The sequence below is a fragment of the Cucurbita pepo genome, chromosome 15 (genome assembly GCF_057944985.1).
Source record: "Cucurbita pepo subsp. pepo isolate OVF chromosome 15, ASM5794498v1, whole genome shotgun sequence".
NCBI classification, from domain to species: Eukaryota; Viridiplantae; Streptophyta; class Magnoliopsida; order Cucurbitales; family Cucurbitaceae; genus Cucurbita; species Cucurbita pepo.
In genome coordinates, this window is record NC_141812.1 from 11441678 (window position 1) to 11469306 (window position 27629).

The following is a 27629-nucleotide window of genomic DNA, read 5'->3' on the forward strand; positions in this document are numbered from 1 at the left end:
TTAATTTTAAATTAGACATCTTTGCATTTGTAATGAACTTATATTTTACTACTCAAATCGTGTGTTTGTCTTGTTTTGACATAAGAAATCTATTGAAGTCGGTAGAAATCTAGCCTATCAAGGAATTTAAATCTCGAACACTAAGAAATTATACAAAATTCAATTATCAACGTTAAAAATCATGTCAAAACTCCATTTCTTTTAAACAAAGTGGAACTGAGAAGTTTGGTTCGGTTTTTGCCTAAAACTAGACATAGAGTCTAAAATTCGAAAAAGTTGAACCAAACTGAAGGTATATATATTACCGTAAAAAGCTCTAAAACCCTAATTCACGTTGATGAATAAGAAAATCAAACTAATCTATGATGTGTTTTATTATGGAAATACAAATATTGTGAATTAAAATGTGAGATCCCATATTGGTGGGAGAGGGGAAAGAAGCCTTCTTTATCAAAGTGTGAAAACTTGTTCCGAGTAGACACGTTTTAAAACCGTGATATTGATGACGATACGTAACGGGCTAAAATAGACAATATCTACTAACAGTGAGCTTGGACTGTTATAATGGTATCAGAGCCAACCACCAAGTGGTGTGCCAGCAAGGATGCTGGCCCCCAAGGGATAGATTGTGAGATTACATATTATTTGGGAAGGGTAACACATTTCTTACAAGGGTGTGAAAATCTCTCACTAATATAAACGTGTTTTAAAATTATAAAGTTGACGGTGATACGTAACAAGCCGGACAATATCTACCAGCAATGATCTCGGTTGGTTAACAAAAATAAAAAATAATAATAATTTTAACAAAAAAAAAAAAAAAAAAAAAAAGGAATTTTGAGAAATGACAGCAATAATCCTTTATTTTTAATTCCGCTGTTTTCCCATAATACAGGGGAAGAAATACCGAGGCTATATTCCAACTTAACAGGATATGTAGCTCGTTTTGGAATCTTGCTCCAAAACCCAATTCTACCCCTCCACTTCTAAACCCAAAACGCAATTTCAAGGGGCAACTAAGTCCACTTCGAACAAAAAGCGTGGGTCCCGTCCCGTCCCATACACCACTGGAATAAAACAAGCAAGCAAAACCAGGGGCTCCTATTCCACAGCTGCGGCGGTCTTTCTATATATAAACCAGCAAAAACTTCAACTCAGAAACCAAAATATTCAGAGACTTAGAGAGAAAAAATGAGTTCTTCAACAAGAGCGTTGATTGTGGCGGCCAGCGTCGGCGTTGTGGAGGCCCTCAAGGATCAAGGAATCTGCCGGTGGAACCACCTCATAAGATCCGCTCACCACTACGCCAAAAACCATGTTGGGTCTATTTCTCAGGCCAAGAAGTTTTCCTCCGCCGTGGCTCCCGCTCCCGGCAAGCAGCTGCATCAGTCCGAGGAATCTCTGAGAACGGTCATGTACCTTAGCTGTTGGGGTCCTAATAACTGAACCGCCCAGATCCGCATTGAGATTGCGGTTGGACCAGGGGCGGTTCGAGCGAAGTGAATTCCAAAAAGACATCGCCGGCCGGTGTTGGATCAGTCGAGCTAATAGTATATGATTCATTTTTGCCTTCTTCTTCCTCCCTTCATCAGTTTGTAATTGTAATTAATGGGAGATGTCTGATTCTTTCAAGAATTGTAATTTCAATTTAAAAATAATAGAGATTAATTAGAATAATATATATATGGCTTTAGAAAATATTGAGCTTTTAATAATTTATCCAAAAAGGTGTGAATTGACGTAATTACCCTCATGTATACTTATCCTGTTTCACCGAGAGCGGCACAATTTTGTCACTCTATAAGTCCAACTCCTCCGGTTTAGAAAGGCGGTTTCGGCCTTAGAATTCCACGTTCACACCGTGCAAACCGGTCCTTGGAAGCTACCTAAAAACCCCACTCTACCCTTCCACTCCGCTAAAAGAATCCGGTTTCGAAGGGTAATCTCGTCCAGGGGAAAAAACATACAAATCCAGCCCGACCACCGTAACAAAAAACCAGGGGCAGTTTCGAAATACAAAATAACCAGCCGCATTACTCCATATCGGCGCATCATTACGCCAGAAACCCTGTCCGACCGGTGACTCAGGCCACGAGAATAACCAGTTCATCGGCCGCCGTTGTTTCCGGCAAGCATCCACAAAAGCAACCGGAAGAATCTTTCAGAATCAGAACTGTCATGCATTTGAACTGAACCCCGCCGCCGGAGAGGCTCTCGGGCGAGCTCACTAATTCCTCCTTGCACCGCCGTGGGGATTTGTATTATAGCGTGTGTATTGAATTGAGGTCCATCCCAATTGGGTAACTTGAATATGATATTAATATCGATGTTAGTTCTCTTAATCATGAATTATCCGTTTAAATTAAAAGCCTAAAATAATTAATTTTTAAATATATGAGTCATAATTAAATCTCCGTTAGCGGTATTCTCTAGGTATAAAAATAAAATAAAAACAAATAAATAATATGGGACAAAGTAATTGTAAAATATATCCAGATACAATGAATGGGGAGAAAATAAAATTTAATTACGAATATGTTATTTGTTCATATTGATCCTCTTTTGTTAATTCGTCACTTAATAAAATTAATTAAAAAAAGAAATAAATACAAAAAAATTACCAAAATTACTTTATTAATCCATTTAAAACCGAATAAAAAAGAATTAACTAAAGTAATTAGAATTTTAAGACCACTTAAATTAAATACCTTTTATTTATTTAATTAATTTTTAATGTCAAATTGTTTCTCGCAGCGGTTTAGTCTCCTATACTCCTGGATTCCAAATGTGTAACCAAGTTCAAAACCGGGTGCCGGCTGGCGGCTACACTAATTCGTGGCAAACCCAAAAACCCAAATCTACCCCTCCCCTCTCTTACCCGACACGTGGCTTCCCGAGGGCATTTATGTCCACTTTCGACCACGGGAAAGAAAGAAAACCAGGGGCTCTTTTTCCCGGAACAATCTAATCTCTGTCTATATATATAACCACCATCCCCAGTTTATTAGCAGCGTTGAAGATTCACAAGAAGCAATACAAACACTCAAATCTGAGATTTGAAAAGAGCTGAAATGAGTTCGTCGAGAAGAGCTTGGGTTGTAGCGGCTAGTGTCGGAGTGGTGGAGGCCTTAAAAGATCAAGGGGTTTGCCGGTGGAATCACACGATTAAATCGGTTCAGCAGTACGCCAAAAACCACGTTAGATCGGTTTCTCAGGCGAAGAAGCTTTCTTCTCCGTCGACTGCGGCGGTTTCCGATCAGAAATGGAAGCAGTCGGAGGAGTCGTTGAGGACTGTCATGTACTTGAGCTGTTGGGGGCCCAATAACTGAGTTAATTAGTACATATATTGTATATATTCACTCCAAATCAATGGAAGAGCTAATTTCACATATATTTCTGTGTCTCTCTTTTAGATTTAGATTTTAATAAATTAAATTATATGTGATTAATCTTGTTTTAATTCCAAATGGGAATTTGTTTATGAATCTGAGGGTATTTACGACTTTTCAACCTACTGGTTTTTTTCTTTTTGGGTTAAATTCAAACTAAGAAAATCACAACCCCACTTCCAATTTATCTAATTTTTTTACGTCTCAATTAAATTAAATTAATTTAATTAATGTTTTATTGTTTTTGGCTGGTAATAAAATATTTTACATAAATTAATTATTAACAAGAGTTTACTTTTTAATTGGTTGTATTGCATTTAAGATAAATTTTGGACTCAATTAAAATTTTGGTTGGAATATTCCAGAACTCAATATTTTAATTTTAAGGTACAAAGTCTAAATTAATAATTAAAGCCAAAAGTCCGTTTCACTAATTAAATTAAAACTCGATTAGTTTATTAATTTGAGAAGTATACCCATATTTCTCAATTTTACCCCCACCATTCACCTAACCTACCCATCACAGCAAGGGCAATACAGTCAATTTTTTATCACCCCCTTCCCCGCTGTACTCACTACGGCAAACAGCAAAACCTGCCGTCATTTTAGACCTTAGTTTTTCAATGACTAGCCTGAGGTTTTGGTTATTCTGTAGGCCAAGTAACAAAAACCCATCTTACCTTTCCTTTACCTTAATTTCATCAAAAACAGTTATGAAACAAGAAAAATGTGTGCCGGAAAACGTTGGACGACGGCGGCGGCGCTGGAGGCATTAAAAGACCACGGCCATTTGTGGCGGTGGAATTCTGCCGGAAGGGCTCTCTCTCAGCTGCTGTCACGGCGGATAAATCAAATAACAACCATCCCTTCCAATTAAAATTAATAGAAATCCCCCAAAACATCTCATAATTAATTTAATACCCTCATTCAAAATAAAACAATTTTGTTTCTTTTTTTAGAAATTAGAGTATGGGTTGGGAATTAAGATGCACCGTTGTAGATCCATCCAATTCCATTTCCATCTCCCTTATCCTAATGTCCTTTTTTTTCCCTTAATAAAGACAACATAATGTCTTATTATTATCCACATTTTTATATACGACAAAACTTGTATATTATTCTATTATATTAAATAAAACACTCGAGTAAATGAGAAATACATAAAATAAATTAAAATTAACGTCAAAATAGGATTATTAAAAAAATAAAAAAAAAATTAGAAGTTAATATATATATACCAACAAATTACACTTTTTTTTATATATAAATATTTATTTATTTATTTATTATTATTATGGCTACTGTAAATTGGGCTCCATTACATTGATTGACATGACCACTGAAGTTTTGTTTGATCCCTTTCCATTAACTTTTTCATTTTTATTTTTCTATAAATTAAGTAAAGTATAAAATTAGGTTGTGGACAATGACAATTTTTTTAAAAAGCAAAAAAATATTTTAAAAAAGTAAATTTAGCTGAAGGCACCAAGAGCCAAAATGTCTTTTTCGCCCACTAAAGGCCAGCTTAATAAGGGGACCAGGCAAGGGCAAATAAGTCATAATTTGAATACACCCAGCAAAACCACAGGCATGGGGTTTCGGATTTTCCGAAATTCCATCGGCCAATCAACAAATCCCAATATTATTCGTAAAAAAATAAATAATAAATAAAAAAAAATATTTTATTTTGTATGAGGGTATTAAACATGCTAGAAGGACTCTGTTGAACTATGGGGATAGTTTTCGATCTTAAGGAACAATGAATGTTGTAAGGGATGCAGGAGAATGTCGAGACCATTGAGTACCAAATTCGAATTTTGAATCTTGATCTGAATCCTGAGCACATATCCTTACAAAAATAATAGAGGACTGTGTTCAAAATGAATAATATCATATTGTTATAAAAAAAATGTAAAATGATATGTAATACTAATAATAACTTTATAACCCGTTTAAATCGTGTATATATAAAAAATGAAAAAGTTTATTATAAAAGTTCATTTATAAACATATAATATTATATGTTTATAAAGATCTTCATTAGTGGGAGAATCAAGACTTTGTGGTTATTATTACATAAAGAGTAAAAAATTGAAACAATGTTTAATCATCTTTGTTGTCTGCCATCTTATTTGAATGTTTTATTTATCTTAATAAAATAAGAAAAATTAATTTAAAAAAGTAAAAAGAAAAAAAAAAAAAAAAGTCATGGGGGCACGGGATGCCCATCTCTCGTCACGTGACAGACCTCCCTTTGTTCAGAAGTTAATTGGTCCTACAGTAGCACCAAGCCTCTCCATACTACCATATCATTTTAACATATAGTCCTCTTAGGTGGGACCCACATTATTTTTAATATTAATTTAATATGGTAGTATGGAGCTTCCATGCTATCTTAGGAATGGGGAAATTTTCCCTCTTTAAATTAATCTAACCGTATAGGTACAGTCAGCATGAATAGGCCACCAGTTGAATTATAACCAACACGTACCCTCTCTTCTATGTTCTTTTCCTAAAAATTAAACCACCACGTCACGACAAAATATTTACCTCGGGGATTGGATTGGAGGCGTAATTAGTGGGGCCTGCCATTTTAAACTTGGCGCTGTCTGATTGGCTATTAATGGATTAGTCATCTGACATTGTATGGATAAGTGACACGTAACACCTACCTGTTGGTTTGATTAAAATATTAATATCTGCAAATGATCTCCGTTAGTGTCAGAGGTGAATGCGTTTAGTTAGTTAACTTAGTTTCTGATTGCTGTTAAATCAAACGGAGGTAAACCCGGCGGTTTTCTAAACCTGTTTCCGGTTTAAGTACCGAACCAACCGGTTCCTTCTATAAATACACTGCAATTCCTTCCATTTTTCAATCAACGCATTACCGGTGAACGAGTTGAGTGACTCAATTACAGAGGATTTTTTTTCTTTCCAATAACTTGTTTTAAGAAGTACTCGAGGTTGAAGATGAGTTACCTGAACAGAGTTGGAATGGCGGCGAGCGTGGCAGTGGCTCAAGGCCACACGGAGATCGGACACAAGTGGAAATCTGGACTCAAATCTCTTCGACAAGGTCGGAGACTTTTGTCTTCCGGTGAAAATCCGGCAGATCTCCGGCCTCTTTCCAGTTTAGTCGGATCGGAAGGTCCCGGAGCCGTCCGGAACTTAGACGCCGACGAGAGGATGGCACAAACGGAGGATTCTCTCCGGCGAGTCATGTACTTGAACTGTTGGGGCCAGGGATGATTTGGCCGCAAGGTTACTTTCGGTGATATATGAAGGGATCTGATCGCCGATCGTCGACCGGGATCGGATATAGGGCTACTCAAGCGAGATGAAATCCAAGGTATTTGATCTGGAATTGACGCGATGAAGATCGAGACGAAGATCGATAACTTGAAAATTATTTGGAAGGATCGCTTTGTAGCTTTGAAATAATTGTTCAGGAAAGGGAAATGAAACGGTTTCGTTGAATAATAGAAAATCTCGATTCTGTTTCCTTTGCATATCTTGGATGTTTATGTGCAACTAATTGAGCTTAAATTTAACTGAACTGAAGCAACTTGTGGAGTTAGAAGCATCAGATCCAGATCTGTGTGTAAATTAGCTTTGATGAACCGAAAACTCTTGGGTCTGAACAAATTTCAGTGTTTAGAAGCTCCATCTTTCAAATCTGTCACAGTCGACAGGAAATTTCAGGAACTAGAAACAAAGAAGACTGTTCATCAGCAGTAGAAGATCAAGCAACCAACAGTTCAAGCTGTCTGGGGAAGATAATTCCATATGAATCTTTAGATGATTTGTAATCCAGTTATTTCGATTGAATCAATCTCAAACTTTACTTCCAAGAATTTCCTTCGCAGTCTTTCTAGACTTGTATTAATCTCAAACATTACTTTCAAGATTACAACTTAGAACCAAAACAGAGAAAAATGTTGAGTTCAATAACTTAAGAAGGGAACAGTAAATCAGACAATGCAGGGGAAGGCTCAAGAACACACCACAAAGGACCTGGAATCCATGTCCAATCTGAAGATTAAAAGCAAGAAAGAATCATGCAGGTAAAGAAAAGCTACGCTGTCCTCCAAGGTTATGCGGTCTAATTTCCCATGAACTAACTTGTTGCGCTTCCTCTGATGAAATAAAAGGCAAAGAGATCTCACGGATCATTAACTCACCACAAAATGGGCATTCTCCAGCTATCGCGTCGTCCAACTGTGTTCGGAGCTGTTGGCGAATAAACATTAACGAGTTAGATACATAAAAACACAAGTCGAAAGCCAATGCAAAATCCGGGATAGAGCTTGCATCCAACGAGTAAAACAAAATGCATTACCTTTTACTATGAAATATAAAGTAAAGGGGAACAATGATCTCCTAAACTCAGGGAAAAGATAAGTCCCCATCGACATTCACAAGCATTCACAAGCAAAGAGTAACTTTTTCGCCTTGGCAATATGTTGACATCTCTAGCCCAAGGAAGTGGGATCAATAGCAACTTAGTGCGCTAGTAGGAGAGTTTCTTCATGGGGTAAGGGGTCACAAATAGAGAGGGTTCAAGAATTTAAGAGGCTAGATGTGAGATTCCACATCGATTGGGGAGGAGAATGAAACATTCTTTATAATAACGATGTAGAAACCTCTCTTTAGTAGATGCATTTTACAAACCTTGAGGAAACACCCGAAAGGGAAAGTCCAAAGAGGACAATATCTACTAGTGGTGGGGTTTGACTATTATACTAGATATACTTTTGAGAAATGTGGGAGGGGTTTTCAAAGAGCCATCGACCATTATTCGTCTTTTTCTTCAATATTCTAATAGAACCACCCTTAGCTAGAGCACCCTAATGAAGAACAATGCATCATCAAGCAGCATACATATGAAAATGGTATATTTCCACTCAAACATTCCAAAATGCTGATTGAAAATGCCCAACAAATAACCTTATCTGCAGGAGTAATGCTAGAGATGGAATCTTCAGCAAAGCTTCCATTCGATTCCCTTCTTGTCTCACCACCCAATAGAGTAATTTGTTTTTGCAGATCCAGTATATACTCTGCCTGCAAAGTTAGATGCAATTATCATGTCCTAACCCCGTCTGTGACTATGGACCGAGCGTTTAACATATTGATAAAGAAGCTATACTTCATAAATGCAATGAGTAATAGACAACTTCATGAAATGATGCCATCACTATTCTAAGCAAAGGAGAATTAAATATTAAACAAAATAAAAATTTCACCACAACTTTGATCATTGAGTACGTATAAACTCGAATAAATTTTTATCGCAGACTTACTTGAGCTTCATCCGTACAACGTGTGACATGTGCAATCAAACATTGAGCATGGAATCCATGCCCACATGGAAAGACATAGAAAGGAGCCATCTGTGCTACTGATGTGTAACTTGAAGCCATCAGGTAGTCTCTGCCCACAGTTAATATTTTACGCTTGCAGACCTGGTGAAACACAAATTTAGGCATTATGTATCAAATGAAGAAATGAAGCTCGTTCTAAACTACAAACATCAAATAGAGATGTATTTGATGCACTCCCAACTCGTAATCTTGTATAAAGTTTTATGCTCGTCTTAAGCTAAAGGAAACCATGATAGTGTTTAAACTAGGAAGTTCTAGCTAAGCTATGTGCTTGGCAACTGCATATTAAAAACTGAAAGCAAGGTCAGGTAGCACCAGAACGATCAATACCCCACAATCTTCATCTCTATCAATTATAGCGTATCTTTGAGCAAGAGCATTTATATCTTTCCTAATATTGTCAGCACCATGAGTTGCATCATTCATCTCCTGTTTCAGCTGATCAATTTGCTTGTTGTAATCTTCTAATGATGAGCAAATTGCCTCCTACATACATATTTCAAGAATGTTTAAGTAGCTGCTAGAGGTTATTGAAACACCAAATATACAAGTAGAGATTTTAGGCTTCCAGCAATAATATATTACATGCACGGTCACCATCGCTTTATAAATAGTTAAAAAGAAATAGAGTTCATTCAATTTCATTTACCCACCTATACATTGATAATATCTCGTATCAGGACCATTTTCTTACCCCCAGGACCAAATGGCCCTATATATAATAAGTGTAGATTGATCATGACCCTCTTACAAAAGCCACTTCACTATCCTAAACATAATGTAATGGTGTCATTCATTTAACTAGCCACAAATACCATTTTTTTCATAAGAAACAAGCAACCTAGAGAACAAAGGGACAGGATGTCCCTTTTCCAAAGGAGAGCTTACATAAAAACCCTCCAATCTAAGTCGATGGTATGCATCGAGTAGTTACAAAAAAGCTTGTCTAGAACTCCAATTAGAGACTATAAACTGTACAAGGTCACAAGAAGTATACAAAAGAATTGGACTTCTCTGGAATTACTCTAGCATTCATTTTCTTCCATAGAAAACAACTCATTTTTGTAACTTTTGAATTGAAAAACACAATCAAACAGAAACAACTATTGTTGAAATCGGAAAAAGACCCAGCAGCAAAGAAATGCTAAATTGTATCAAATAGAGAAATGTCCAGCAAGTTCAGAAAAATCGCTTGAAGCCGCCCTATGGGACAAGGTCGACACAAACTTCTCACAGTTAACCCACTATTTCATCCATCACTCTCACAATTTATAATGCTCCAGGCGAAAAAGTAATGAACTTTCTCTTCTAATAATAGTCTGCCACTTACAAAATGAAACTCAACTCGATTAATGACACATTAGCAAATGTTGACCCCTCACTATTACCAAAAGTTGACCCACCAATTAACAGTTTCTTTTTCTCAAATGACATGGCATCGTGTGGCATACCCTCATGTCCAAATATGTTAATAGAACAATAATTTAATGACACGTTAGCCTTATGTTAACAAAGTTTAGATAAGGATTAAGGACCAAATTGAGAATTGACCAAATGATAAAGGACCAAATTGAGAATTGACTAAAAGATGAAGGACATGGAGTATATTTGGTCTTCCAGAAAACTAGAAGCCTCCCTACAAGCCAAGCTCAACACAGATTCCTCATTATCCCAATCCCCTCTCTCACTCCCTCAATTTATCATGCTCCAAACTAAAACTAAACCATTTGTGTTGTTAACCTTGATATCTAACAAAATATTATTTTTAAGATATTAAGAATGTTGGGAAAGAGAAAAAAGAAATCAACATGATCCTTAAAACTTGAAACAGGAGTTTGTTAAAAATAATAATTGCACCTTGAAGTCATCAATTAGAGCAAAGTCTGGAAAGAAGGGTAAAATATCCTCAATCTTTAGTAGACCATCCGTTTCCTTCAGAAAAGCTATTGCTTTTCTTATGTTCTCCCTTTTAGTTCCTTTTTCCAGTTCAATAACATGCTTGGCGATCATGAGCCAAAGCTTCTTTCTTAAGTCTTCATCATCCTCAACCTTGTCAGCTTCAGCCATAGCAAGCTCAGTATCAACCTAATGCACCAAAATATCAAATGAAATTTGATTTAATATGCATGTAGAGGTATGAATAAGAAATTGATCAAGAACATGTAAGCATTCTAAAAGGGAGACTAAATTTCTCAGGTTGTAAAGCTTTCTGGTGAGTATTCATGTTCCAGTTTCCCAGGTGCTAATCTTAAAATAATTAAATAAACAATCAACCAGGAAATAGTAGGCATTGTTGATGTCTGGTTCTACTAACCTTTTCTACTTCCTTCGCCAGAAATAATTAGAAATTCAACATCACAGATTTTTTTGGCCATGATATATAACAAAACAAGCAGTATGGATTAGTAGAACAACTTCGCAGTGAATATGACCTGTAGGGCAAGAGCAACTGCTTCTTCATGCATGGCCATCATGCTGTATATATGAACACAGGCTCGCATTCGTTTTTCCTTGAGACAGAGACGCAAAGCATACTTTGGATCATAGAAGAAGTCGGGGCCATTTTCGAGCCCTTTTCCAAACTTGCATTGCAGGAAACGTAAAAGTGCACTGTCATCTTCCTATTGTAATAAAAAGAAAGCCAACAAATGAATTTGTGTATAAACTTCCAACACAATCAATAGAAACAGTAAATAAAAATATATGCAAAAGTAAGAATCAAAAGTTGTTTATTAGTTTTCCAATTAGAGAGCCTTTCTGAAATCTCTTGCAGTCTCCTTTGTTACATTTCATATTATCAATGAAAAATTTTAGTTTCTTATCAAAAGAAGAATTAGAAATTCAAATTACTCACAAATTTTCAGCCACAATAAATAAAAAATTAGCCAGTTGTAAGTTTCTTGAATAAAATTCACATTGTTTATAACTAGTTCTCCTACACGAGTCTAGTAATTTTGCTCACTCCAAACATCACCGTCAGTTATTCCTTTAAACTGAAAGTACAAAACAACAGTTTAACTACATTTTGTACGGAATTCCTTGGAATAAATGAACAAAAAAAAAAAGAAAAAAAAATCATGGAGTAGAACTCTCTTTAATCGAGCTATTAACAGGAAAAAGAGAATCCCAAGTTCTATTTTTACTACGATATGTGAATCAACCTGCTTGGCATACAAAGACAGCAGCAAGTTGTGAACTCCAGGATCCTCATTGTGTAATCGATGAACACAGTACTCCAAATATTTGATGACTTCATGAGTTTCATTCCTGAAAGTATAAAACAAACAAAGGATGGGCAGTTGGCTAGGTCAACAACCATTTCTGAACTTTTTCCCCCACTGGATTCCAGAAATACACAGATCTTGGGTTATCTCCCAAAGGAAAGCCCAGTTAAGTAGCTTCACAATATACCAAAGAGGCTCAATAATTTAACGTGATAGGAATATAATATCATTGTCACATATTAATTGCCCCCATCCCTTCATATTTTTAACTTTAAATCTTGAGTAGATCTCCAACTATAATTATGACAGATTGCTGATACACTAATTGAGCATTAAAAGTAATTAGCACCCATACACTAACTGTTGATAATTATGGGCATCTAGTCTACTTCTATTTATCTCATGGGACAACTACCTAATTATGCAACATTCCAGTAACAGATAGAATGCCTATTTTCTAGGCGACCATCCTTGTTTGAACTCATAACTTCAAATATATCTAGATCTGCAATTTGTCCCTTGGACCACTAGGTCATCCGAGGAATTTATTTCTATCTAATTCATATAGTTAAAATCTGGGTGAGTTTGAAAACACTCCTCATTGAAATAAAATATAAATTTTGGAAAAGGAAACAAAGTTCATACTATTCGGAAAAAAAAAAATATTTATCAAATTGGTTCAGGCTTTCCCCAAAATCATAACTAAAAACAGAAAACTAGTAAGATCAGATCAGAAAGGAGTGTAGCATGTTAATGAACTCAAAGTTGAAGATAAATTCAAATTACTTTGCATGAGGTTCCCCTGAGTAACGCATCATCGCAGGAATCAACTTCCTTGGGTTAAGGTTGCTTGTGATCATCCATGACTCGACAGTTTCATATGCATCGAGCATGATAAGCTCTGGGGCAAACTTGTACTACAGCACATAAATTCCATACCTTGATTTCAATGAATATAGTGATAAAGAATGAAAAATATAAATAATAAAGCAGCACACTGAATAAAAAAATTCGACTAATACCTGAAGGTCAGCAGGCACTCCAGGTTTCTGAAGCACTTCCAATGCTTTCTTTGCTTCTCCTTGCTACATTGAAAAGCCAAGGAGAAAGTAAGTATAAAATATATATACAGTTATATGGAAAGAAAAAAAAAAAGTAATATGAATAACAATGAGATGCTAAAAGTTTAAGAAATGAGGCTACTATAGTCGATTATTTAGAGAATGAAACTTAAATATGAGGTTGATAACCCAGCGAAGTAAAAAAAAAAAAAAAAAAAAAAAACTTCAATAGTAAGAATTTTTTAGTTTCGTGAGTTGATATTGCAAAAAGAAAACTAAAGATTTCTTTGAACAAGGCGACTTCTTTAAGACTGATAATTGGTGGAGAGGCTTAAATTTTGGACCAATGCTTGCTTGCAAGATCCTTCTTCTCAGAGCCAGCTTTTCCAAAACATTTTTTCTATTTCTAAGGTTAAAGATTGTTTGTTAGGGAGTGATAGAATGAGAGCAATTTAAATGTAAGTTGTAAGAAGAAACCTCTTTGATTGAGAGTTGGAAGAATGGTTGCTCTTCATATAACAGATAGAAAATGTTCACCTAAATCATTATGAGAATAATTTTCTTTTCTTTTGGAAGTTCTAAATATCTTGCCTCCTACTTGCAAATCTGCCACTTTCCAGTTGAATAATAGAGGTAGCAGGTCGCACAGCTCCCATGCTAAACAGATTTTGGGGAGGTAAGAACCCCGATAAGACCAAGCTCTTTTTTTTTTTTTTTTTTCCATGGCTTAATTGGTCTTCATTTGTTCTTGGCTTACAAGAGTTCCAACACTTGAAATAGGATTCAAAGTAAATCCCTCCATGGTTTTATTGCCTGCTGTTTCTTGATTGAAATTCCCTTGCCGGTGGTTCCAAGGGAAAGCAAGAATTTGTGGCTAATGTTTCAAGAGGTAGTAGCGTTGGAAAGGAGGGAACGACAGAATTCTCAGAGACAAGTACAGGCTTTTTAAAGACTTTTTGAGAATAGTACAATTTAATGCCTCTAACTGGTTGGGGTTCTTTTTAAGAACTTTGGAATTGCAATTATTCTTCAATAAAATCTAGATTGGGGTTCTTTTGTCTGATTCCGCTCTTTTAAGCAATGGAGCAACGTCTCCTTGGCTTTTAAGTTGTTTTTCGTTTTCATAAAAGTCTCAGCTTTTTAAATAATTAGTAATAAAAAAGAAGTGCCAAGAGGATGGTCAACACATCATTTAAAGATGAGAAGAATCATAACATTTGATCAGAAATTTCATATTGGTGGTAAATATGGCACCTGAATGTAATGGTGGACGACAATTTCATACTGCTCCTTTAGACCGGCAAAAAACACTAATTCCTCAACCCGACCATAACTGCAAGATATCATCTTGAAGACAATTAAACTTACGCTAATGAAAATTAAAAAGAAAATTTTGATAATAATTATGAGAAGTCTGTTTTCTCCTTAAAAAAAAAAAAAAAAAAAAAAAAAAAAAGAGAGAGAGAGAGAGAGAGAAAGAAAGAAAGAAAGGAAGAAAGAAAGAAGAAGAAACAGAAGATGAATACATCCATAAAACAATAATTTTTGGCAGATAACAAGATTGAGCACCTTTCTAAGAGTTTCATTGTGGTGACTTCATCCAATACATCTTTGCTATCACTAAGAAAAGCACGAAATTCTTTAATGATTGATTGGTAATCCGTACTATGCCCATCAGATGCAATGTCATCATCCAAGAGTAGACGGTTTATCTAAGATCAATGAACAAGAGAAATAATTGAAACCTGGAAAAATGGACTTCATCTTAACACGGAACAAATAGTATTACAATTTCCTTTGAACTGGTTGTCCACCAACATTATTCCATCAGATGAAAATTGAGGTAGAAAATTTTCATTCCATGGTATCATAGAGAAAATTAAAAACAGCCAGAATTTATATCAGACAAAATTGACAACATTGCAGACTGTTTATATGATGTTGTATATCATTCGACCTTTCACTTGTTGCACTTAAAGAGCCAAAAGTTTATGGAAAATTTTTCAGATTGAATTAGTGTCACTATTTTTCATCCAGAAGTCACATGTCTAGGACAAGAGCAAGTACCTTATCCAAATACAGCTCAGTTGCCCATGTGGAAATCATTGTTATTTGGCACTTATCATCCTTTGTAAGATTATCAAGCTTCCGCAACAGAAAAGTTCTCAAAGCATCCTGCAAGTGAGATATCAGAAAAGAAATCTGCTGTACAATGCAAGAAATTGAAACCAAGTCGATATACAAAGCTTTGCAAGAAAAATACAATCTTATGTAGGTTTGTGATGAATGTTTTAGCACAACAATGATTAAGAGTATACCTAAGATTTAATTAAATGTAGCTATAATTACATTTCTATTTTTTTAGGGTGGCAGCTAGGAAACAGTCTATCAAGCATTATGCATCCCCACAAACCAACCAGGTTAAGTTTAACAATATGGCAACTTCGTCAAAGATTTGCCAATTGGAAATAATATGAAAATAGGAAAAAGAAATCAAATTTACATGACAGGATCAAGAAATCAAAACATAAAAAAGATCATGGTTCAAAAAATGTATAACTAGAGTACAAGGGGGGGGGGGGGGGGGGGGGATTCTAAAAAAATAAAAGGACTGCAGGACAAAGCACGTGTAATTTGTGCAACTAACAAAAATTAGATGATGCACACAAATCATTAAGTTACCGTGCACAGTCATTAAGTTGCAAAGATTAAGTGAACAAATGTTTTTCTTACTTGTTCGCTTGCACTTATAAATTTCAGAGTGATCTCCTCAAAGGATAAAATGTAGTTGATCTGCACAAAAATTCCGTCTTAGTAACAACACACATCTACATGAAAGCCAAAGAAAACTATTAACCTACAAAATCTCCAATAGTAAGTTGCAGAAACTTGATTGATATGACAACAATTTCTAATGATCAGTTTGGTATCAAGTAAATCACTTGGCATAACAACAACCATTTAGGAAGACAGATACAACCAATAAGTAAATAGGCAAACTAAATAGAATAAGAGAGAGATTTCACTTTGGCATAGAAGGATGCTGCTCTGAGGTAATCCCTCGATGCTAATGCCTCTTCAGCCTGCATCATAGAAACAAATCAACCTCCAAATTGGCAGCGCTAGAAATTTTACAATATTATGATAAGAAAGTAGAATATTAAAAAAAATAGCTTTCACAATGCACACAAGCTATCTAGCCAGTACCTGAGCCAGATAGACTTGATCTCTCTGAAGAGAATCACGGCAATGGGCTAGTGATGCAGTGTACTCTTTCATGTCCAAATAAACCTTCCACATATCTCGGCCTTCATCGTTAACAGAGACCTATGTTAAAGGGAATAAATTCTATTATCATTACAATGTGGAATGAAACCCAAAGAAAAGGAAAGAAGAAGGAAGAAGTAGAAGACATACCTGAAAAATGGAGTTTTGGTCATAAGCATAAAATAAACCTGCAGTCGCATCACTACATAGTCCAAGGATACCCCTTGGGATTGCCTCTGCTGTCTGATCAAACTGGAGTTCCTCAACGATTTGCTCATTAATTCTATTTACAACCTAGAAATAATTAAGAATTCAAGATGCATTGAAAGCTAGAACAAAAGAATTCATAAACAAAAGAAATAAAGAAAAATGCATCAGATAGGAAACCTTGTGAGAAGGTCAAGAAACCTCGTCAAAATCTCAAGGACATGAATTCCCATACATACCAACTTATTAAACACATACACAAGAAAATCAAACTCCCTTTATTGAGTTCAAAAAATATTCCGAAAGGTTGCATGTGGTACAAGTAAAAATAAAGCTTTATTATAAAAATAAATAAAATAAAATAAAAAATGAACTAACATGAGTAGCTTAGTCAACTCACCTTAACCTTGTTACCAATTAGAAGCAAGAAATGAAATTCAGACACTGCCAAGGAACTTGGTTTAACAGATCCAGAATTTTCAGTTAACTTTGAATAATCCAAAAGAGCCTTGTTTTCAACAAAATTTTCATCCCCATTTGACGAACTGCAAAAAGGTTAGCATGAAAGGCTTATTAACAAAACAGTGTAATCGATTATATCGTTCATAGCTATGCTGATACATTAAGGACATTTGATAAACACTCTCATGTGTTTTTAATTCCTTCTTTTTTCTTTTTTTCTTTTTTTTTTCGGGGCTATCTATTTTTAAAAGAGTAAACAAAGGACTACTCATTGGATTAATAAAAAAAAAAGGGGAAAAACAATTTCCATTATCAACTTGTGTAGGTTCATATAATCTTCATTTAACTAAAACTTGCTACACCACTTGAATTTAATTCTTCTTCATTTTCCTTAAGAAAAAAAATGCCAAATGGAATTAAGGAATTAATAAAATATTTTTAAATCTTTGGAATTGGCCAGCAATAAGTAATTAAATTAATACTCTCAAAGATAAAATCAGAATATACCAACTCTTACCTATGCTGTGATCCAAAATTTAACTCTCCATGATAAATGCCAGCTCCAGAAAGCCATGCAAAATGCATCGCTCTTCTTTGCTTTATGTAGAAATGCAGTTCACTGAAATGATTAAACGTACCAATTTATAACGGCATTGTTCATCAATTTGTAGCAGTATGGATTACCAACTATAAGATGGTAAAAAGAAAATGATAGGCTAATGAATAAAAGATTCCAAGCGTCACTTGCCTATTAGGTATGTCACCAGGAAGCTCCATGAAATGCACTGCACGTTCTAAATAAGTAGAGAAGACAGTCTGGATATACATAAATTTAAGCAAACAGCATTGTTAACAAAAATACAATGTAGACCACTTATAATAGATTGGAACTTCTTTTTTGATGATTAAAAAGAATGGAACTAATTTATACTTGGTAGAGCTAGATTGCTAAGGGAAGGAAAATGGACATTCAAATAACTTCTGTAGGAGCTCCATGCATAACTATCTGAGAACTGACCACTGCTGGAAGAGGCAGGACTGCCAAGGATATAGTAGAGAAGTGGGAAGCAATTGACAAGTAAGAGACCCTAGACAAGACATCATATTTCCATGCTCTTTTAGATGGACCTTATATCTAGCCCTACGAATACCATGGGGATAAAGCAAAGTGAAAAAGAAGCCATCTTTATAATTACATAGCATACACTCATTTAATTTCTGGCCTTCAAATGCAAATTTTTATTTATTCATAATAACCACACAATTCTTCAACTCATCGTTCTACATCACTTCTAAACATTTTCTTCCTATTATATCTAACCCTAAATTCTCTGCTCAGATAATATGGAAACGAACTGTGGATAGGAAGAAAATTTGAGAACAGGGTGCTTCAGGGAGGGAAAATAGTGAAATGCAATATCAATCAAAATTTCAAGATCAATATGGATAGAAGATTAGTTCGTCACTTGAGCAACTACAAGAATTACAAAACTCAAAATGATAACATAAGAAGCCAAAATATGTATGTATGTATTTTATTTCACTGAAGAATGGAGAAAAGAAAGACACAAACTTCTGCAGCTACCATTAAGCTGAAGTCATGACAAGAGGTCTTGGTTAACAAAATATTAAATGCATTGATTTTAGTTGGTAGCCATTAATTAGTATAGAAATTTTATAACTACAGAAAATAATTATTAATGTGCAAACTTATTTTAGGACCAATATAACATTTTGGAAACGTTTGTACATAGAACAAAGCAATCTGAGCTAACTACAGAAACCTAGAAGGTAGATAAGGAGCATAATGTTCTAATGACGTATACAAGCCCATCTACATAATTAAAACATAAACTTGGCGTTTACAGCCAATGAAGTAAAGCATAAATAGCAGAATAAAATTGACTCAATTTGGCTCATTAATACAATAAACACTATCAAAGGCCGGGTGAGAAACGCACCATAAAATAACATTTTTTTTAAGGAATCAGGGATTAGAAAATTAAATTACCTCCAACGATCCTATTCCAGTAAAAGAGTACAGTCGTGTTGGAGTAACAGCCATTACATAAAATCTCATTCCATTCAGTACGCTAGTTGTTTCCATCTGCAGAAAAAACCAAGCCAAGTAAGAGTTGACAGAATTGAAGTTGTGAACAGACAATTGTGTGCTAACAATCCATGATGACAAAATGAATTGTAGACAAGGATGCGGAAAGTGAATAAAATAGAAAACAAATTAATAGGGGAGGTATTTTTTCAACCTTCAACTAGTACTTTGTAAAGTTTGCAAAGTTATTCAACGTTAAACTCATAGAATAGTCAGCTAATTAGTCTTAATGGATAATCGAGACAAAATTTTGAAATTCCCAGCAAAAAGGGATAGAGTGCTCGTCTGAACAGAAATTTTATAATTCTTCTGACATTCACTAAAATTTTAAATAATCATATCAGGAGGTCAAGTAGGAAGAAAGAAAAAAGATTGAAAACTACGATATGGAAAGGAAGAGACAAATGAACATGATGTACCTGTAAATCCATAAAAGCTTCTGGAAGCTCTGCTAATTCGAAAAGAAACTTTACATACTTTTCCTTTTTTTCCTTCTCATCCACCGCAAGTTCAAATAGTTGTCCATTGTCAGTACCAAGAATGACCTCCTTTGTAGAAGCTGCTCTTGAAAGTGAAGCGTGTATTAGCAATAGTACATTAAATAGAGCCAACTATAATGCAAATTTCAACCAGTGAACAAAAGTAGGATTTGAAATCAACCTTCAGTAATATGTTGCCTATTCCAGGCAACAGTATTTACAACAAGACCTTTCAATCTGGGTAAAATTCGAGGTTTAGACCACTTTGCGTGCATGTAAAAAGTATCGGCACCAGCAGCACCAACAATTGTCGTGATACAATGACTACCTCCTGGATCAACAAATATTCTGTGGATGGATTGTTCTCCAGGCCGACCCACAGAAAGATCATAGTCTGTATTTCCAAATATGAAGTGTCATGCAATGTTCATTCATGTTATACTGAAAGATTTATGTCACAAAAGCACGATTCAGATAAAAGTAAATAAAAAGAAAGAACGAAAGGAAAAAAAAAAAAGAAAAAGGCCCGATTCTGATTTAAAGGACGTCCTGATCAATTTTTTTTGTAATATATTTACACATTTGAGCTAAAAACACAATAAAGGGTTGTAAATGTGAGCTCCAACTATATCAGAAATTACTCTTAACATTTTTTTACAAATGGGTCATGACTAAATTGAGATAAGACTACAGGACATCACTTTCCCTAAAGCTCAAGTATTATGAAGCTGAAAGCTACTTGAATTCAGTTTCAATTTCTAAATGCACCGCCCTCGAAACAGAAAAATATAGATTTCGATTGAGTCAGCTAAATGAACAACTTGATAGGAATGCATTCAGTTTGCAGCTCTTGCTCCACATCAATTCTACTAGCAATATCACTCAGTACACGAGCCATCATACCCATTTAGGCGAATGATATTTAAAGACAAAAACATAACTGATCGAGCTGTTCGTCGTTGTTACTTAATTCCTGAATGAAATTGTTCCTTATCTAAAAAAAAAAATTCGTCATTGCTCAAATGTAATTAGATTAGATCGCATACAAGTAATTAGGTGAAGATGGAGAATCATACCGATCGAATCTCCCATTCCAAAGTCATAGCGGGTGACCCAACCTTTGCTGGTGCCTAACAAAATGACATCATTCCCAGCAGACATGCAGCTGATAACTCCCCTCCCTTTGGCCGCATACCTTTCCAGAAGATCGACGGTAAAAGCCGGCCTCCCTGGATCCATTTCTCAAAGCCTAGAGAGTTCAAGTGCCGAACCAGAAAATTGCCGGGAAATTCTACTCCGAGGAGCAGTTCGTCGGGGATCGCACGGGTAATTTGCGGGAAGGAGTTTACGCTCTTGGAAGTTGTGGAAACGCACCGTATTATTGCTTCCGGTTTGTTCAATTCGATTTGCAACAGATGCGAACCGAGTGGTTCTATTTTGTTTTAGGAACCGGTTTAACGACCCAGTTCGGTTGGTTTAGACCATCGGATTAAACCGTAAACGGTTTATTATTTAATTAACCGAACGCACGGGCGGTAAAAATATCGGAATGGATAACTCTATCCCTCAAACAACTCATATATATTGGGATTTCTTTTGACTTTTAAATTATGTGAACTTACGATCTTACCCTTATTGTTTTAAAAGATTTTAAATTATTCCTAAATATCAATATATATAAAATCATAACAAATAAGGAAAAAATATTAATTAAACTTCCACTCATAAAAATGTCAATTTTCCTTCTAAATTTGCAATTTTATGAAAGTCGACAATGTATAGCTTACCCTCTATTCACCCTTCACTCATTATTATTACTATTATTATACGACATTTTTATATATTTTTATTTAGCTCGGTCAATCCGAGGATTTTATCCCATGAACCCGAAACCGAATCGAGTCAGTTCGGGTTCAGAAAAATGAACCCAACTCAACCCAAAAGACTAATCCAACCTAACCCTTATAGTTTGGGTTGAGTAATTTCAATAATATAAATTCCAAAAGGCTAATCCAACCCACCTTATAGTTTGGGTCGGGTAATTTCAATAATATAAATTTGTATTTTCCATTGAAATACAAAAAGTTAGCTCTCAGAGTAATTGGACGAGGGCAAAATTGTAATATTTTTCAAGTTGAAGGTTTAAACTGCAAGATTGACTAAAGTTTCAAGTACATGTTTATGGTAAAATTGATCCAAACTAATATCAATTTGATATAGAAAGATATATATGACAGTGATCATTTGTGTTACTCTAAATGAGAGTGAGAGAGAGAGAGAGAGTTTGGAATTTAAATTTTATATCTACGTATATCATATGATTCAAGGACTAACACATCACCTTATTATACAAGTATTAAAAGTAATTTCCTTTGTAGTCTGCTATGAACAATTACACTCAAAGCAAGCATGGAAACCACGAAAAAAAAACACAACATAGACTATTTATATAAACTGGAAAGCACACAATAAAGCAAGTTTCTTAAAAGAAAAAGGAAAACTATTTATATAAACTGGAAAACATTTTGTGGTATTTCTAGCAATTATCCAAAATGGTGAGGGCCACTGGAGATTGAGCGAGCAGGCAGAACTCAGGAGTGGTTCTTTGAAAGCCTGAAACTTGAAGATATGGTCAGCTTCAGATGCCGCTCGAGTCTCTTCCAAATACAAACTTCCTTGTCCAGTCTGATACCACTAAATACCTCGTGCGCCAGCTGACCTGCTTGCTGAGTGTACCAAACCAGAAGGATTCAGATCAAGCGTTGAGTTACAACTAAATTGTGTAAGAAAGTTGAAATCTTCTAATGAAGAGAAAATCACCTTGCATATACAGAATACCAGAGCCACTGGGTGCTGCGACCCATGGAAACCCAGTCTCCAGGGAGTTCTGCAGCGGCCTGTTCTCCCCCTAAAGGAGCGAACTGTCCCAAGTGCTTGTACCTTTAAACAGGGAATAATTTTTTTTTTTTTTTTTGGCCTCAGATGCTGGTGGAATTATATATGAACTTTCTCATAATCTAATCTTCTACAACCAAGGAAAATAAGGGTAGAATGATGCACCATGAGATAGCAATACAAAATCTCTTTATTCCATGTCAAAGAAGGTACTAAACAGTAGTTTGAATCAGAAGTACAAATGTGAAGGAACCAAAGTTTTTTGGGTGTTTCGAATCAGAAGTACAGATGTGAAGGAACCAAAGTTTTTTGGGTGTTTCTTAACTGGATTTATTGGACTCCTCAGACATGAATTGGAACTAACTTTTACCATATGTATATGTCGCACAGCTAAAAACTAGCACTTACGGCATCTCGTTGCTAGCACTTGAGATTTAAAACATAGTGCATAGTCCTTCTTCCATATTTGTCATTTTGTTTTGAAAATCTGGCATAGATTTCTTCCGATATTCATTGAGATTTCTTCGATGGAGGTTTAGAGTGCAGCTCAAATCAGTGCCTATTTTCTTGGTACTTATCATTTATCAAAGATTCTAAACAATTGAAGATTCTTAATGAACTTTTGATCTAGTTCTGTCTTTTTTTTCTTTTCTTTTTTTGGTTTTGGTTCCATGGGGCACTTTTTCATAGCTGTTTTATCACACAAAGACATTTAAAGATGTTTGCTTAAACTGAGAGTACTCTTCATTCGGTATGGAACATGGAATAGAAAGGATTGCAGCAGACATACCGGAAGGGAAGAAACTGATAACGTCCAGAACTCTTAAAACGTCGAGGGCCTTCAGGGTTCTCAGTGCACTGCTCCCTACGGTTGAAGCACCTGCTAAGATACGCACCTTGTTGGGCAGCAACCTGAACATGAAAGCATTAATTAAATACTGAGAGCTGAGTTGAACATGCAATTTTACATCAATGAAGATGTGCAATTACCTGTGCAGTAGCTGGTAGATTTTTCATCTGCGTGTCAGCATGAGAAAGAGCCGACTTAAATCCTTCAATATCTACTTCGTCCTCATGTCCCTGAGAATCTTTCAATAGATCTTTTACATCACGTAGATGTTTGCTCCTCAAATATATTTCTACTTGAGGATACCTAATGAGGATATCATCTATAACATCTTGAAATTCTGTAACTGTCAGGGTTCCAGAGTTATCTTTGTCTGCAGCTTCAAATATGGCGGCAATATCTTTCTGGTGAAAATACCATATTGCAATTGATAAGCAATCAAAAACTATAGTAGTTGATTCTAAACTAATGCGAAAAATCCCTCCGCAGCCCAAGAGAATCCTAAAAGTCAAATTCTTGAAAACTGAACAGAATTTTACAACTTCAATAAAGTGGTAAAATGGATGAAAATCTAGGATCTTCAAGAACATCGATCAAATTTGATTGCTGTACGAAAATGCCCCATCAAAATCAGTTTTCCAGACATACATGTACTAAAATATAATCAAGCAGCTATAGCATCATATACCATAATTTTGCGTTGGTCAATTGTAGCACAATCACCAATGGCATACACATTTTGAGTGCCCTTCACTCGAAGCCATTCATCAGTGGTTAGAATGCGTCTACTACCCTATATGTCAGAAATAACTAATAGTTAAGAATAGAATAACAGCCCATGGAAAGAATTAGTGCATCATGAGAAAAATATACGACAAGATAGAATGAACTTTTGTTTAATCCATTCTTCCTGGCCGTACTTAATACTTACAAACACATAAATCTTAACCAACAAACCTGGCCAATTTGCTCCATGAAATCCTTCACAACAGGACGAGTCATGATGCCTGTAGACCACACAATTAATCCATGCGGTATTGAACAGACTTCTCCAGATGATTTCACCTTCATCTTAATTTCCTTATCAGATACACTGATAACTCGACATCCTGTGTGCACATCAATACCATCTCTTTGGAATTTTTGTTCGGCAAATGAACTAATTCTTTCATCAAACCTGCATTAAGCAACCAAGATTTCATCAATTTGTCAAACCAATAAATCAATATAAAACGTTGGTGAGATTGCCAGGAGAGAGCCTTGAATTAGTTTCTTCGGGTGACAAAAAAAGCAGGCTTAGTTTGAACTCTCAGTTCTTCCTTACGCATTCAAGATGTGATCTCCTGATTGAATCACTGAAATTTTCACCAGATCTTTAACCGTAGGATATAAATAAACCAAATCTTCTTTAAAGAAGTCGTGAAGCTCGGCAGCAAATTCAACCCCGGTGGGACCCCCTCCAACAATAACGAAATGAAGATTTCTCCTTCGCTCTTCGTCACTTAGACTAGGAATCACAGCCATTTCAAAGCAATCTATCACACTTTTGCGGATCTTCTGAGCATCTTGCACTTCCTGAAATGGTTACCCAAATCATAACATGGGAATTTACGGGACAGACAAACTGCCTAATGTCAAATGGCTAACCCCAAAGAGATGTATATCAAACTATGAAAATAGATCTGCTTACCTTGAGAAAATGGCAGTTCTCCTTGACACCAGGAGTATTAAAAGTATTAACTTGCGCTCCCATTGCTATTACCAAATAGTCATATTCTAAAGCAAACTCCCTATTTCCAACCAAGTTATTGTCAACTAATGACCGGCAGAAAACCTTTTTGTTTGCAGCATCAATCTTAGTGCATTCAGCTTCCCAGAATTTAACTTCACCTTTTCTCTATTGCAGAAGGAATATTGTTGTAATTAGGCAGCTTCATAATTTCGATTAAATACTAACAGAAGACACTATTCTTCACAAAATTAAACAACAACTATACTCTTCTCCTAGCGAATTCTTTTTTCTTTTGTGAAAATGTACAGTTTACAGCTTATTCATGTGGTGCTTCACACAATTCTTTCTGTAATACACAATTTTATTGATTAATTTAGATTGGAAGTCTTTTGAATTAACCCTTAGAATCAAGCTTAGGGACCCCTAGGCTGTGTTCTTCCTCTCTTTTTTGACGATTACATGGTGTCAAGTTTCCTATAAAAAAAAGAAAAACCATACTCTTCTCCTAATTCATTACTTGCATAATATGATGCTATTGATCAAATTGAGCATATGACACAAATTACCTTCTTCACGATGTTTCGAACAGGTTCGACAATGCTCCGTGCTTCAACTGTTCCACATGTAACGCTAGGCAATAAAGGAGTAAATGAGAAATAATTCTGAGGCGAAACAACCTGAACATCATATTTCGATGCATCCAGATCCTTGAGGAAACTGGTACCGGCCCATCCTGTTCCAAGCACCAGAACTCTCTTTTTTGGGCACTCCTCAATAGGACTGCTAGCGTCTGATTGTGAATCTGCATATGCCAATAGACCTCCGCTACTGAAGCCAAAACAAACCATTTCAGAGTCAGCTACTTTAACAAATACAAAACTAAAGATTTGATTAGTCCCCTTGAGATTCTTCCATTTAGTACTACAAACTACTGAAAGAAAACAGAACTGAATCAAACGAAATGAGAGGTTAGCGCTCAATAGAATTTTATAGATTTCATCAATTTTTAACCATCACAACCGACGATTAGTAAACTACTTCCATTTTGAGAATGTAAAATATGAGCAAGCCAGTCGGGGATGGAGAAACTGAGAGCTATAACATGAAAATCAGAGCTTAAAGTTTCGAGATCTACGCCATGGTTTCAGTGACCATCCATTACCGCCACTCCATCATTACACAAACTTAAATAATCTATTCCCAGACCTATAGTCGATCATCCATGATTCTTGCAACTCGTAACAAAACAATTTTAAAGCTGTTGAAAGTTAAAGCAACAAATCTCAAATCAGGTAGAAGAAGGAAAGGCATTTTCCTCGATTATTTCTTCCATCTCAAATTAAGAGTGAGAAAAATACTGTTAGATATGTGAATTTAGGAAGAATCAATGAAAAATAGAACGCGAGGAGAAGCAGAAACCTGAGGGTGCTGATGACCAGAAGCTTTGAGTATGTAGGGGAGCCATGAAAAGCTCTCGAAGCTCTAGTGAAGAAGGAGAAAAATCTCATCTCAGCCAAGAACACAATGAGAACTCGGACAAACAGAGTGGGTACAGAATTCTGTCGAAGAAGAGCTCTTTTGATTGTATGACAAACAGAACGGCGTAAACGCGCTAGATAATTTGCACATAATATAAATATATAATTTAAATTATACATAATTTATAAATAAATTTGATATTAAATCTCAGGAACTGGATAATTATAATTATTTTTAATTATATTATATATAAAAATTAAAAATTAAAAAAAAATAATAATAAGTATCCTCGTCATTTTGTCCACGTAAGCATTATAATTAGTTGCTACTTATGCCACGTGGGCAAAATTTTGTATAATTGGATGAGGCCTTTGGCTTTGACGCCAAAACATGCGGATCTACACTTACCAAATCCCGACATCTGTACTATTTTCGTTTTACCGTTTATATATATATATATATATATATATATATATATATATATATATATATATATATTTTTTTTTTTCCCTTTTTTAAGTCAATGATTGATTCCCGAGTCCTAAAGTTATGATCCTTAAAAAAAGACTTTTAATTAAGAAAATAAATAAATGGAAATTGATGTCAACTCTTCACATGTAATGATATGTAATTAATTGAAATTATTTTGTGTATAATTTAGGAGATAAGACTGTTTAGCGTGATTAATATTAATCAACCTTAAGTTAATATTAATCTATTTTGAGTAAGTATTAATTCATCTTAAACTTACCTTGGTTTGGACAAAAGAAAGTTTTCTCTCTTTTAAAGTTATTCTCCCTTCTTTAATTTTTATCATTCTTGGAAAAAGAATATGTGTCACAAATAATTTCATTTTTTTTTCTAATTTCTATATAAATGATATACATACTATGCTCGTTTCATTTCCTCATATCGAGATAGAAGATGGAATCCAGGTGGTTGGAGTCCCGAGCTAAAACTGTTAGGAATCACGATTCTTCGTAATGGTATGATATTGTCCACTTTGTGCATAAGCTCTCATGACTTTGCTTCGGGCTTCCCCAAAATGCCTCATACCAATAGAGATAGTATTCCTCACTTATAAACCCATAAT

At 35.2% G+C, this 27629-nt stretch overlaps 5 protein-coding genes across 6 annotated transcripts; 3 read left to right on the top strand and 2 right to left on the bottom strand.

Annotated features, from left to right (window-relative positions):
* Positions 1–975: 975 nt before the first annotated feature.
* Positions 976–1679, top strand: LOC111811841 (uncharacterized). Its single transcript, XM_023698885.2, has one exon. The coding sequence runs from the start codon at positions 1192–1194 to the stop codon at positions 1444–1446; it is 255 nt and encodes an 84-aa protein (XP_023554653.1). The 5' UTR covers positions 976–1191; the 3' UTR covers positions 1447–1679.
* A 1310-nt stretch (positions 1680–2989) lies between these two features.
* LOC111811840 (uncharacterized) lies at positions 2990–3391 on the top strand. Its single transcript, XM_023698884.2, has one exon. It carries the CDS (start codon positions 3072–3074, stop codon positions 3327–3329), a length of 258 nt encoding a protein of 85 aa, XP_023554652.1. The 5' UTR covers positions 2990–3071; the 3' UTR covers positions 3330–3391.
* A 2859-nt stretch (positions 3392–6250) lies between these two features.
* LOC147789354 (uncharacterized) lies at positions 6251–6898 on the top strand. Its single transcript, XM_087118016.1, has one exon. It carries the CDS (start codon positions 6360–6362, stop codon positions 6636–6638), a length of 279 nt encoding a protein of 92 aa, XP_086974142.1. The 5' UTR covers positions 6251–6359; the 3' UTR covers positions 6639–6898.
* Positions 6899–7188: 290 nt separating this feature from the next.
* LOC111776448 (zinc ion binding protein) lies at positions 7189–20950 on the bottom strand. The gene is made up of 23 exons (XM_087118015.1): positions 20660–20950; positions 19765–19977; positions 19524–19663; positions 19006–19101; positions 17743–17810; positions 17512–17613; positions 16933–17077; positions 16476–16619; positions 16266–16385; positions 16085–16141; positions 15792–15851; positions 15126–15233; positions 14628–14770; positions 14313–14391; positions 13020–13082; positions 12784–12914; positions 11935–12040; positions 11206–11394; positions 10631–10858; positions 9104–9259; positions 8693–8854; positions 8337–8453; positions 7189–7619 (listed from the first exon to the last, which is right to left on the bottom strand). The coding sequence occupies exons 1-23, from the start codon at positions 20820–20822 to the stop codon at positions 7446–7448; spliced, it is 2964 nt and encodes a 987-aa protein (XP_086974141.1). The 5' UTR covers positions 20823–20950; the 3' UTR covers positions 7189–7445.
* A 916-nt stretch (positions 20951–21866) lies between these two features.
* LOC111811674 (external alternative NAD(P)H-ubiquinone oxidoreductase B1, mitochondrial) lies at positions 21867–26665 on the bottom strand. 2 transcript variants are annotated; one of them, XM_023698669.2, is made up of 10 exons: positions 26477–26665; positions 25624–25885; positions 25016–25222; positions 24650–24900; positions 24283–24502; positions 24014–24118; positions 23469–23729; positions 23269–23390; positions 22404–22523; positions 21867–22309 (listed from the first exon to the last, which is right to left on the bottom strand). In XM_023698669.2, the coding sequence occupies exons 1-10, from the start codon at positions 26563–26565 to the stop codon at positions 22222–22224; spliced, it is 1725 nt and encodes a 574-aa protein (XP_023554437.2). In that variant the 5' UTR covers positions 26566–26665; the 3' UTR covers positions 21867–22221. The 2 variants fall into 2 exon arrangements, with proteins under 2 accessions (XP_023554437.2, XP_086974354.1); XM_087118228.1 differs by lacking the exons at positions 21867–22309; positions 22404–22523 and adding an exon at positions 22563–22608.
* Between the last annotated feature and the right edge of the window lie 964 nt (positions 26666–27629).